Raw genomic sequence first — 12,694 nt, 5'->3', positions numbered from 1 at the left:
TTACCCTGAGCTCATGCTGGGGAAGATCAATGCTTGATTCCACCAGAGATATTCTATGGGCCAACTGATACTAGATCCTGACCCTGTGAGACCTCACAGTCTACACTGATCATCCAGTGTGATGGGGGAGAGAAAACCACTCATGCCTCTTGATGCAGCTTTTCTACTCCAGTTCAGGTAATGGGACCACGGAAGCAGGAGGTCAAAGGACCGTGTTGCTCATATAAGGAGATGTTGAAGATTCAGAAGCTCATTGGTGTTCAGAAAGGGGCAGATGCAGCCTCCGATAGTGCCTGAAATGGTGAGAGGTGTCGCTATTGGCTCTCAGGAGGGAGGTTGTAAGGGGTGGTCTATATATATACCCTGGTTGGTACCCTGACACTCCTCACAGGCTGATCCTGCAGCTGGGACTGTGACCTTTAGGACGTGGGGTCAGGATGGCTCTGGGCAGACACCTCTCCCTGCGGGGACTCTGTGTCCTCGTCCTCGGCACCGTGGTGGGTGGTCAAGGTAAGAGCTTCCCCTCTGTCCTGGTTCACAGCAGGGGAGTAGATGCCTTGGTGAAGAGAAAGGTGTCTGGAGTTCTGGAGCCAAGCCTCAGTGTTTTTGACCAAAAAGGAGCCACGCTGACTGTGAATACTGGTCCCTTTCCTGTGGGGGGTCCACTGATCATAGCAGCAGATTTTACAGAGCAGTGAGGTTTGGTCTGGACCGAGCTGGGTCAGCCTGAGTCACCTCCACTATCTCCCTTGTTCTCAGGGAGCTTCTAAGAGTCCCAGTGGCTCCCAGTGTGTGGACGTTCCAGTGACTGACCTCATTTGGGACTCTGGGCTATTCCCACATGCTCCATGTGCCTGGTGTGTGAGCACTGCCCCTGGGTCCCTGCATTTCTTGTGTCTATGCTCCTGTAGGCTTTGTGCTTGTGTGTGTCTGCTGTGTGTATGTGAGGGTAAGGAGTGTGTGTGTGTGTGCAGTTTGTGTGTGTCCATTTTTGTGTGTGTGAGGCTGAAGGATGAATGTGTGAGGGTATGTGTGTGAGGGTGTGTCAGGAGTGTGTGAGGGTGTGTGAGAGTGTGTGTGTGAGGAGTATGTGAGAGTGTGTGGAGCCCATCTGTGTGAGAGGAATGGGGCTGCTGAGCAGGGACTGAGCCTGTGAAGCATGCAGGGTGCCCACAGGGCTGGGTGTCATGGCCGCTGCATGTAACCAGATCAGGGATAATAGTGCACATGCCTGACTCTCTCTGGCTCCTCTCCCCCATTCCCCGGGCTCCCTTCTGCTTGTTGCTGTGTCTGTGCAGCACTGGGCTCTGTGTAGGCTCTGCCTGCTGGCCTCGCCTGTTCCCACCAGGTGTTCATTGTGAAGCAGAGAAGCTGGCAGCCAGGAGAGGGGACCTCTTGTATATAGAGATCAGTTGATGTGCAGCCCCAAATGTATAAGTTCCCGAGTCCCTGTCCTGCTCCCCATGACCTGTTTTCTGATGTGCTGGGGTCCTGGGATGGTCCTTTCCCCTCCCAGGATCTGCTGTGACTCCATAGGGCACATTGTTTCTCTTTGTGCCCTCTCCTGTCCTTCCCTGGAGCTGGTTTCCCCTGAGTGAGAGGACAGAGGGCATCGGGGCTGGGGCTGTGGAGAATCTGGTCTCCAGCCTGGAGGAGGTGGCTGTCTCAGATGTGGGTGCTGGTCTGGCTGAGAGTGCAGCCCTGTCTCCTCTCAGAGCTCCCTGTGGTCCCCTAGACCTCAGCCTCCAGTCCATAGTTCTCTTTGGGAATCCCCCTCCCTCCTCGTATCTGCTCCTGTAGTGCTGGGCAGATGCTGAAGAGTCTCCTCTTGAAGGCTTTGGAGGGCAGAGGTGGGTTTTGATCCCCTGGTGGTGGGAAGACAGCATGTGTTCCCTGACCTTACTAGGAAAACTGTAGGAAGTTTGCTTAGTAATTACTTAAGAAGCAAGAGGGTTTCACCAAAGCAAGCACTGTTTTTAATTTCCCTGAAACAACACTGCTCAGTGTCAACCTACTAAAAAGTTATTCTTGTACCTCATACAACAGTGGACTTGCTCCTTGTAACACAATAGTCCCAAGCTTTGTGAGCATTTGATGATTTCTGAGCTGGGCATACATTACAGGAGTCTCCACCATGAAATCCATGCTGGATATTGCTGAAAAATGATCCCTTCAAACACAGTTGATGCCTTTAGGCACAAAAACTTAGATCTTCCAAGACTATGTATAATTCAGTATGTATGACTTTGTAACCTGTGTTTTTTAAAACTTACAATATATTTTGGATTTATTCCTATATCTTCCTACATTTCTTGTACATATTAAAGCATTTTATTGTAGCATATTATAGTGATGATATGGAAAATTTTAATTGCCTTCAATTATTTCATCATATGTCTTAAATGCTGTGCTGTGCTTAGTTGCTTAGTTATGTCCGACTCTTTGCGACCCCATGGACTGTAACCTGCCAGACTCCTCTGTCCGTGGCGATTCTCCAGGCAAGAATACTGGAGTGGGTTGCCATGCCCTCCTCCAGGCGATCTTCCCAACCCAGGGATTGAGCCCAGTTCTCCTGCATTGTAGGCGGATTCTTTACCATCTGAGTCAACAGGGAAGCACAAGAAAACTGGAGCAGGTAGCCTATCCCTTTTCCAGGGTATCTTCCAGACCCAGGAATCAAACTGGGGTCTCCTGAATTGCAGGCAGATTCTGTACCAGCTGAGCTATCCAGGAAGCTCCTTTAAATGCAATATACTCAAGTAATTAGCCATGTTGATCATTTGGTTGTTTTCAGTGTTTTTGCTGTTATGAAGAAAGTTGCTCTGAACTTTCTTACATTTAAATGTAAGGACCACCTATGATTGTTTCTCTTAATCACATTCTATAAGTGAAATTGCACTTTTATTTAAAAGACTGTGAATACTTTTAAGGCTTTTGATACACAGAAATTAAAATAGTGCCAGACAGAAATGTTTGCACTGAAGTTTAGTTATCAGACAAATGTCTGAGAATGTTAGTTTCCACATAGCCTCAGCAACATTGGCTGTTTATCAAATTTTAATATCCCAGCCATTTTTTAAACAGAACTGGTCTATAATAGCTAATATAGTCCTTCATTTTTAAATTACTTGCTCAGGACATTTGTCATTTTTAACTTGAGATGTTGGTCATTTTTGTCCATATTTATGTTGGAGCTCTTAATACTATAACTGTTGCTATCTGCACACCTAGGTACTTATACCGCATTCACTTACATGAACTCCGTTGAGTGCCCAAGAATCTTACAAGCCTGACTGTATATTTTATCTCAAAAAATAGATCAGAAAATTGAGGCAAAGCAAAGTTAATCACTTGCCCAAGGTGAGAAAAGTGTAATTAGTGGAGGTAAGATTTGAACCTGAGCAGTTTGGGTCCAGAATCCTCTTCCCTTTTGAATTTTTCCATTATAAGCTGCAATTATTTCTCCCAGTTTGTTGTTTTCATTTTATCTTCCCTTTGTTTTTAGATTCTTGGAAGTTTCTGATATTAGTCATGCATAAAATTTCCCTTTTGGGGGCTTCTGTTTTCAGAGCTTGTTAAGAAAGTTCTCCAGTTCAAGTTTAAATAAATCAATTTGTTTTTATGCTAACAATTATATATATACATATATTACATAGGCCTCCTAGGTGGTGCTAGTGGTAAAGAACCCCCCTGCCAATACAGGAGACAAAGAGATGAGAGTTTGATCTCTGGGTCTGAAAGATCGCCCAGAGAAGGACACAGCAAACCATTCCAGTATTCTCATCTGGAGAATTCCATGGACAGAGGAACCTTGTGGGTTACAGTCCATGGGGTTGTAAAGAGTTGGACAAGACTGAGCAGCTAACAGACATAAACTTGGTGGACCTTAGTTTGCTGATCAGGGTTTGAACCTGGGTCCTTGGCAGTGGAAGTACACAGTCCTTAACCACTGGAATGCTAGGGAATTCCCATGACAAGACTTTTAAGATTGACTTTCTTGGTAATGTTTTAAGTATACAATCTCATATTTTTAACTACAGTCACATGTACATTTCATTACCAGTCATGTTATAACTTAAAGTACCTTCTGACCATTTTCCCCCTTTCCCCATGCTATTCCCTTGCCCAGGAAACCACCAATTAATCTTTTTCTATGAGTTTGGCTTTTAATTTTTTTAAAATTTTATATTGGAGTATAGTTGATTAACAATGATGTGCTAGTTGTAGGTGTATAGCAAAGTGATTCAGTTATATCCATACAAGTATCTATTCTTTTTCAAATTTTTTCCCATTTAGATTGTTATAGGATATTGAGCCATGTTCCCTGTGCTATATGGTATGTCCTTTTTGGTTATTAATTTTAAATATAGTAGTGTGTACAGATCAATCAAACTTGGTTTTTTTAGATTACACGTGTAAGTCAGATCATAGAGTACTTGTCTTTATCTGACATTTCCTTTAGCATAATGACCTCAAGATCCATCCACGTTGTTCCAAAAGGCAAATCTTCCTATATTTTTGTAGCTAAAGAGTTATTCCACTGTGTGTATCTATATGTATAATTTCTATGCTTATACCCACATCTTTATCTATAGATATATGTGTATCTCTATTTATCACATTTTCTTGATCCTTTTAATGGTCACTGAACACTTAGGTTATTTCCATGTCTTGGCTGTTGTGAATAATGGTGTAATAAATATGGGAGTGCAACCATGTCTTCAAGATCATGCTTTCGTTTTTTAGGTATGTACCTGAAGTGGGGTTTCTGGCTAACATAGTAGTTCCATTTTTAGTTTTGTGAGGAACATCCATACTGCTTTCTATAGTGGCTATACCAGTTGACATTCTCAACAACATCTTACAAGTTTTCCTTCTCTACATCCTTGCCAATACTTGCTGTTTCTTGTGTTTTTGATAATAGCCACTCTTAAGAGGTGTCAAGCAATAGTTCATTGTGATTGTGATTTGCATTTTCCTGATGATTAGTGATATTGAGCACTTTTTCAGATACCATTTCTATATCTTCTTTGGAAAAATGTGTATATCCTTTGCCCACTTAAAAATTGAAATTATTTAAATTTAAATTATTTGACACTGAGTCATATGGGTTCCTTACATATTTTGGATATTAACTCCTCATGAAATATATGATTTGCAAGTGATTTTTTTCCACCCCATAGATTATCTTTTCATCTTGTATACTGTTTCTTCCGTTCTACAGGAGATTTTTAGGTTGATGTTGATGTGGTCCCACTGTTTATTTTGATTTTGTTGCTTATACTCTAGGTGTCATACCTAAGAAATCATTATCAAGATCCACAGCCAGGAGCCTTTCCCCTATGTTTTCTTCTAGGAGTTTTATGATTTCAGGTCTTAAATAGATTTATGTATTTGATCTATTTTGAGATATTTTTTTCTGTGGTATTAAAATAGGGATCTAATTTCCTTCTTTTGCATGTAAACAACCAGTTTTCTTAACAGCATTTACTGAAAAGAAAATCTTTTCCTCACTGAATATTTTTGGTTCCCTTATCAAACATTCATTGACTGTACATGCATGGGTTTATTTCTGGGTTGTCAATTCTCATTTAATAGCTCTATGTGTCTATTTTCATGCCATCACCAACACACTTGATTACTAGCTATGTAGTGCAGTTTGAAATCAGGAAGTGTGATACCTCCAGCTTTTTTTTTTTTTTTGGTGTGGACCATTTATTAAAGATATATTTATTTTTAATTAGTTCAGTTCAGTTCAGTCACTCAGTCGTGTCCGTCTCTTTGCTACCCCATGAATCGCAGCACTCTAGGCCTCCCTGTCCATCACCAACTCCTGGAGTTCACTCAAACTCATGTCCATTGAGCATCAAATCTTATTGGGGCACACGGGCTGTTTTATTTTTTTTTTTTTTGCAGCATGTAGGATCTTTAGTTACCACTGAGTATGAACTCTTGGTTGTGGCATGTAGGATCTCTGTCACAGCCTGGGCTTCTCTAGTTGCAGGGCAGGGGCTTTGAGTGTGGGCTTAGTTGCCCTGAGGTATGTGGGATCTTTGTTCTCCAACCAGGGTTTGAACTTGCATCCCCTGCATTGGAAGGTAGATTCTTTTTTTAATTTTAATTTTGTAATTTTGTATTGGAGTATAGCCAGTTAACAATGTTGTGGTAGTTTCAGGAAAACAGTGAAGAGACTCAGCCATACATATTCATGTACCCTTTCTCCCCTAAACTCCCCTCCCATTCAGGGTGCCACATAACACTAAGCAGAGTTCTCTGTGCTGTAGAGTAGGTCCTTGCATATCCATTTAAAGTACAGCAATGTGTACATGTCTGTCCCAAATTTCCTAACTATCCCTTCCCCATCCTTCCTCCCGGCAACCACAGGTTCATTCTCTAAGTCTGTGAGTCTCTTTCTGTTTCGTATGTTCATTTGTATCATTTCTTTTTAGATTCCACATATGAAGGATGGCATACAATATTTTTCCTTCTATGTCTGACTTCCTTCACTAAGTATGACAATCTCTAGGTCCATCCATATTGCTGCAAATGGCATTATTTCATTCTTTTAAATGGCTGAGTAATATTCCATTGTATATATGTTCCACATCTTCTTTATCAATTCCTCTGTCAATGGACATTTAGGTTGCTTCCATGTCTTGGTTATTGTAAACAGTTCTATCCTTTTGGATTATGTTTTTCTCTGAATATATGCCCAGGAGTGGGATTTCAGGGTCATATGGTAGCTCTATGTTTAGCTTTTTAAGGAACCTCCATACTGTTCTATATAGTGGCTGGACCTACTTACATTCCCACTAACAATGCAGGAGGGTCCCCTTCTTTCTACACCCCCTCCAGCATTTATCATTTGCAGATTTTTTGAAGATAACCATTCTGGCTGGTGTGAAGTAATACCTCATTGTAGTTTTGATTTGAATTTCTCTAATAATTAGTGATATTGAACATCTTTTCAGGTGGGAAGGTAGATTTTTAACCACTGGACCACCAGGGAAGTTCCCTGATATGGACCATTTTTAAAGTCTTCATTGAATTTGTTAGAATATTGCTTCTGTTTTTTTTTTGTTTTTTGTTTTTTCTTTCCCTTTGGCCACAAGGCTTTTGGGATCTTAGCTCCCTGACAAGGAATTTAACCCGCACCCTCTGCAATGGAAGCAAAGTCTTAATCACTGAGCTGCCAGGGAAGTCCCTCCAGCTTTATTTTTTGTTTGTTTTTTGCTTCACTAGGTCTTCATTGCTTCACGTGGGCTTTCTGCAGTTGCGGTGACTGGGGGCTACTTTTCCTTGTGGTTCACAAGCTTCTCATTGAGGTGGCTTCTCTGGTCATAGAGTATGGGCTCTAGGCAAGTGGCCATCAGTAGTTGTGGCTTTTGGGTTCTAGAGCGCGGGCTCAGTAGTTGTGGCGCATGGGCTTAGTGGTTTCCCCACATGTGGAAGCTTCCTGGACCAGGGATTGAACTGAGAGATTGTTGCTGAGCTGTGAAAGATGCCAGGATTCTTGGCCTCTGGAGGAGAGGAATTCAATCTGGGGCCAGTGACTAGGCTTGATTGCTCAGAGCTTTTGTGTAATATAGTTTTATTAAAGTATAAAAAAGAGAGAAAGTTTCTGACATGGATTTCAGAAGAGGGCAGAAAGAGTGCCCCCCTGCTAGTCTTTAGCAGGAAGTTATATACCAACTAGCAGACTGCTAGTTGAGAAAGGAAATGTCTCATAACTCAGAGAATGGCACCGGGCCCCTCACCAACAACATGCATTTTAAGATAACACTGGCACAAGATGAGTCATCCCAGGCCATAAAACAATTGACATGAATTTTGAAGGAAGGTAGGTTTCCAAGCAAATACATAGTCTCATTAACAAAGCTAAAGAGAACATTTACATGAGCAAAACATACTGGCTTGTTGAGTAAAACATACTAGTTTGTCAAGTCCATTCTTAATCTTAAGGGGAACTGATTTGAAGAAAAACAGAATCTAAGGTATATACTTAGCTCATTAACATAACTTAAAAATATTTCCATAAGAATAACACATTGGTTAGCTCAAGGTTTGAGAAACGTTAAGCTCAGGTGAAATCAGGTGTCATCAGTGGCAACACAGAATTTTAAAAGAAACCTCCTTTTAATTTTGTATAGAGAAGGGAAGAAATCTGACGCTTGCAGTTTGTTCCTTCTGTTGCTTAAGAAAGAGATAAAAAACATCCGACATTTGCAGCTTATTTCTCTGATTAGGGGCCCCTAGCCTTCCTGCCTGTTACCCTCTCAGAACCCATGTACCCCGCATTGGCAGGGGGCTTCTCAACCACTGGACCACCAGGGAAGTCCCCTATAATTTTATTTTCATTTTCTCTTCTCTTCACAAAGACTGCTTTGGCTTTTGGAACTTTTATGGTTTGACACAAATCTTAGGATTATTTTTTCTGTTTCTGTGAAAAATACTATTGGAATTGCTTTGAATCTATAGATGACTATGGAGTATGGATATTTTAACAAGATTAATTCTTACAATCTGTGAACATGGGATAGCTTTCCATTTTATTTGTGTCTTCTTCAATTTCTCTCAAGTCATTACTTTTAGTGCATAGCTCTTTCATCTTATGGTTAAATTTATTCTTAATATTTTATTATTTCTTGTGCAATTTTAATGAGAATATGCACCCCCCCCACTTCCCACTGAATGTTCCCTTGTGTAGAAATGCAACTGATTTCTGTAGATTGATTTTGCCTCCTATGACTTTATTAAATTTATTAGTTCTAACAGTGCCTTTTTTGGAATAGCATTAGAGTTTTCTATATATAATATCATATCATCTGCAATGGAGATAATTTTATTCTTCCTTCTCAATTTGGATGCCTTTTATTTCTTTTTGCTTAGTCATTCTGGCTGGGATTTCCAGTATTATGTGGATTAAGAATGGTAACAGCAAACATGCTTGTGTTGTTCCTGATCTTAGAGAAAAAATGAGTGTGATGCTAACTATGGGTTTCTCATATAAAGTTTATATTATGTTGAGGATTGTCCCTTCTATATTAATTACTTGAGAGTTTAAAAATTACAAATGTTGAATTTTGTCAAATGTCTTTTGTGCATCTAGTGAGATGCTCAAATGATTTTTATCTTTCATTCCATTAATGTGGTTGGTATATGACATTTATTGATTTACGCATGTTGAACCATTCTAAGTATCCATCTCACTTGATCATAGTATATAATTTTTAAAGGTGTTGTTCAATTCAGTTGGCTAAATTTGTTGAGAAATTTGGCATTTGTATTAATCAGGGACATTGGTTTGTAATTTTCTTTTCTTGTAGTTCTCTTACACAGCATTAGTATCAGGCTAATGCTGGCCATGTGAAATGATTTTGGGACTTTGGGAGTTTTTCAAGTTTTTGAAGAGTTTAAAAAGAATAGGTGCTATTTCTTGTCTATATATTTGATAGAATTCACCAATGAAAACATCTGAGCTGTTTTTCTAGGTTATACAAATTGTTGGCATATATTTGTTATAGTAGTCTCTCATGATTCATATTCTATAGTATCAGTTTTAATGTCCCCTGTCTCTTATCTAAATTTATTTGGGCCTTCTAATTTTCTTTCTTAGTCTATCTGAAGGTTTATCATTTTTCTTTATTTTTTCAAAGAACTAACTCTTAGTTTTGTCAATTTTTTCTATCATTTTCCTCTACTCTGTTTCATTTATTTCTTGCCTAATCTTTATTTTTGTCTTCCCTCTGCTAGTTTTTGGTTTATTTTTTTCTTCTCTTCTAGTTCTACAAGTGCAGTGTTGTTGCTGTTCAGTCATCAAGTCATGTCTGACACTTTGTGACCCCATAGATGGCAACACAACAGTCTCCTTGGTCCTCCAATATCTCCTGGAGTTTGTTCAAATTCATGTTCAGATGCTGGGAAGGATTGTGGGCAGGAGGAGAAGGGGAACAGAGGATAAGATGGTTGGATTGCTTCACCGATTCAATGGACATGGGTTTGGGTGGACTCCAGGAGTTGGTGATGGACAGGGAGGCCTGGCGTGCTGCAGTCCCAGGGGGGCCTGGCGTGCTGTGATTCATGGGGTCACAAAGAGATGGACATGACTGAGTGATTGAACTGAACTGAACTGAACTAACTCATTCTCTGCCACCCCCTTCTCCTTTTGCTTCAATCTTTCCCAGCATCAGAGTATTTTCCAATGTGTTGGCTCTGTGCATCAGATGGCCAAAGTATTGGAGCTTTAGTTTCAGCAACAGTCTTTCCAGTGAATATTCAAGGTTGATTTCCTTTAGAGTTTACTGGTTAATCTCCTTGCAGTCCAAGGGACTCTCAGGAGTCTTCTCCAGCCCCACAATTTGAAAGCATCAATTCTTTGGCACTCAGCCTTCTATATGGTCCATCGCTCACATCCATACGAGACTACTGGAAAAACCAAAACTTTGGCTATACAGACCTTTGTTAACAACATGATGTCTCTGTTTTTTAGTATGCTGTTTAGGTTTTTCATAGCTTTTCTTCCAAGGAGCAAGCATCTTTAAATGTCATGGCTGCAGTCACTGTCTGCAGTGATTTTGGAGCCCAAGAAAAGAAAATCTGCTTCCACTTTTCCCCCTTCTATTTGCCATGAAGTGATGGGACTGGATGCCATGATCTTAGTTTTTTTAATGTTGACTTTTGAACCAGCACTCTTGTCTTTCATTCTCATCAAGAGGCTCTTTAGTTCTTCCTCACTTTCTGCTGATAGAGTGATATCATGTGCATATCTGAGGTTGTTGATATTTCTCCCAGAAATCTTGATTCCAGCTTGTAATTCATCCAGTATTGTATTTCGCATGATATACTCTTCATATGAGTTAAATAAGCAGGGTGACAATATACAGCGTTGTTGAACTCCTTTTCCAATTTTGAACCAGTCCATTGTTCCATATCCAGTTCTAACTGTTGCTTCTTGATCTGCACACAGATTTCTCAGGAGGCACGTAGGTGGTCTGGTATTCCCATCTCTTTAAGAATGTTCCACAGTTTGTTGTGATCTATGGTCAAAGGCTTTAGTGTAGTCAATGAAACAGAGGTAAATGTTTTTCTGGAATTCCCTTGCTTTCTCTATGATTCAGTGAATGTTGACAATTTGATCTCTGATTCCTCTGCCTTTTCTAAATCCAGCTTGTACATCTGAAAGTTCTTGCTTCATGTACTGCTAAAGCCTAGCTTAAAGGATTTTGAGCATAACCTTACTAGCATGTGAAATGAGTGCAATTGTATGGTCGTTTGAACATTCTTTGTTACTGCCCTTCTTTGGGGTTGAAATGAAAACTGGTCTTTTCCAGTCCTGTGGCCACTGCTGAGTTTTCCAAACTTGCTGACATATTGAGTGCAGCACTTTAACAAAATCATCTTTTAGGATTTTTACATAGCTCAACAGGAATTCCATTACCTCCACTAGCTTTGTTTGTACTAATGCTTCATAAAGCCCGCTTGACTTCATACTCCAGAATGTCTGGCTCTAGGTGAATGAGAACACTATTGTGGTTATCCAGGTCATTAAGACCTTTCTATATAGTTCTTCTGTGTTTTCTTGCTGCCTCTTCTTAATCTCTTTTGCTTCTGGTAGGTCCTTATCATTTCTGACTTTATCATGCCCATCCTTGTATGAAATGTTTACTTGATATCTCTAATTTTCTTGAAGAGATCTCTATCTTTCCCATTCTATTGTTTTCCTCAATGTCTTTGCATTATTCATTTAAGAAGGTGTTCTTAACTCTCCTTGCTCTTCTCTAGAACTCTGCATTTGGTTTGGTACATCTTTCCCTTTTTTCTTTGCTTTTTACTTCTCTTTGTTCCTCAGCTATTTGTAAAGCTTCCTCACATAACCACTTTGCCTTCTTGCATTTCTTTTTCTTTGGGATGATTTTTGTCACTGCCTCCTATACAATGTTACAAACTTCTGTTGATAGTTCTTCAGGCACTCTGTCTACCAGATCTAGCCCCTTGAATTTATTTTTCACTTGCCCTGTACAATCATAAAGGATTTGATTTAGGTCGTACCTGAACGGCCTAGTGGTTTTCTCTACTTTTTTCAATTTGAGGCTGATTTTGCAACAAGGAACTGATGGTCTGAGTCACAGTCAGCTCCAGGTCTTTCTTTTGCTGACTGTTTAGAGCCTCTCCATCATCAGCTGCAAAGAACATAATCAATTTGATTTTGGTATTGACCATCTGGTGATGTCCACATGTAGAGTTATCTCTTGGTATTTTGGGGAAAGGGTGTTTGTTTTGACCAGCGTGTTGTCTTGACAAAACTGTTGTCCTTTGCCCTGCTTCATTTTGTACCCCAAGGCCAAAATTATCTGTTACTCCAGGTGTAATGTTAGGTTGTATATTTAAGATCTTTCTTTTTTTCTTAATGTATGCATTTGTCAATATAAATTTTCCTCTTAGAATTGGTTTTGCTGCATTCCATAGTGTTGCTATGTATGTTTCCACTTATTGTTTGTCTCAGGATATATATTTTTTTTCAGTTTTTTTTTGTTTTATTATTACTATTATTATTATTTTACTTTACAATATTGTATTGGTTTTGCCATACATTAACATGCATCCGCCATGGGTGTACATGTGTTCCCTATCCTGAACCCCCCTCTCACCTCCCTCCGCATACCATCCCTCTGGGTCATCCCAGTGCACCAGCCCC

At 40.1% G+C, this 12,694-nt stretch overlaps 1 protein-coding gene across 1 annotated transcript in view; it reads left to right on the top strand.

Annotated features, from left to right (window-relative positions):
• Positions 1-437: 437 nt before the first annotated feature.
• The window catches only part of LOC129659312 (antigen WC1.1-like), an 89,868-nt gene continuing 77,611 nt past the window's right edge, over positions 438-12,694 (top strand). The window contains exon 1 of the mRNA XM_055590900.1: positions 438-510. Within this exon, the coding sequence (XP_055446875.1) occupies positions 438-510 (73 nt within the window). The remainder of the gene's footprint in view (positions 511-12,694) is intronic.

Source organism: Bubalus kerabau, chromosome 1, assembly GCF_029407905.1.
Source record: "Bubalus kerabau isolate K-KA32 ecotype Philippines breed swamp buffalo chromosome 1, PCC_UOA_SB_1v2, whole genome shotgun sequence".
Taxonomy (NCBI): Eukaryota; Metazoa; Chordata; class Mammalia; order Artiodactyla; family Bovidae; genus Bubalus; species Bubalus kerabau.
The sequence above is the reverse complement of the archived record's forward strand: the minus strand, read 5'-3'. Positions and strand labels throughout refer to the sequence as shown.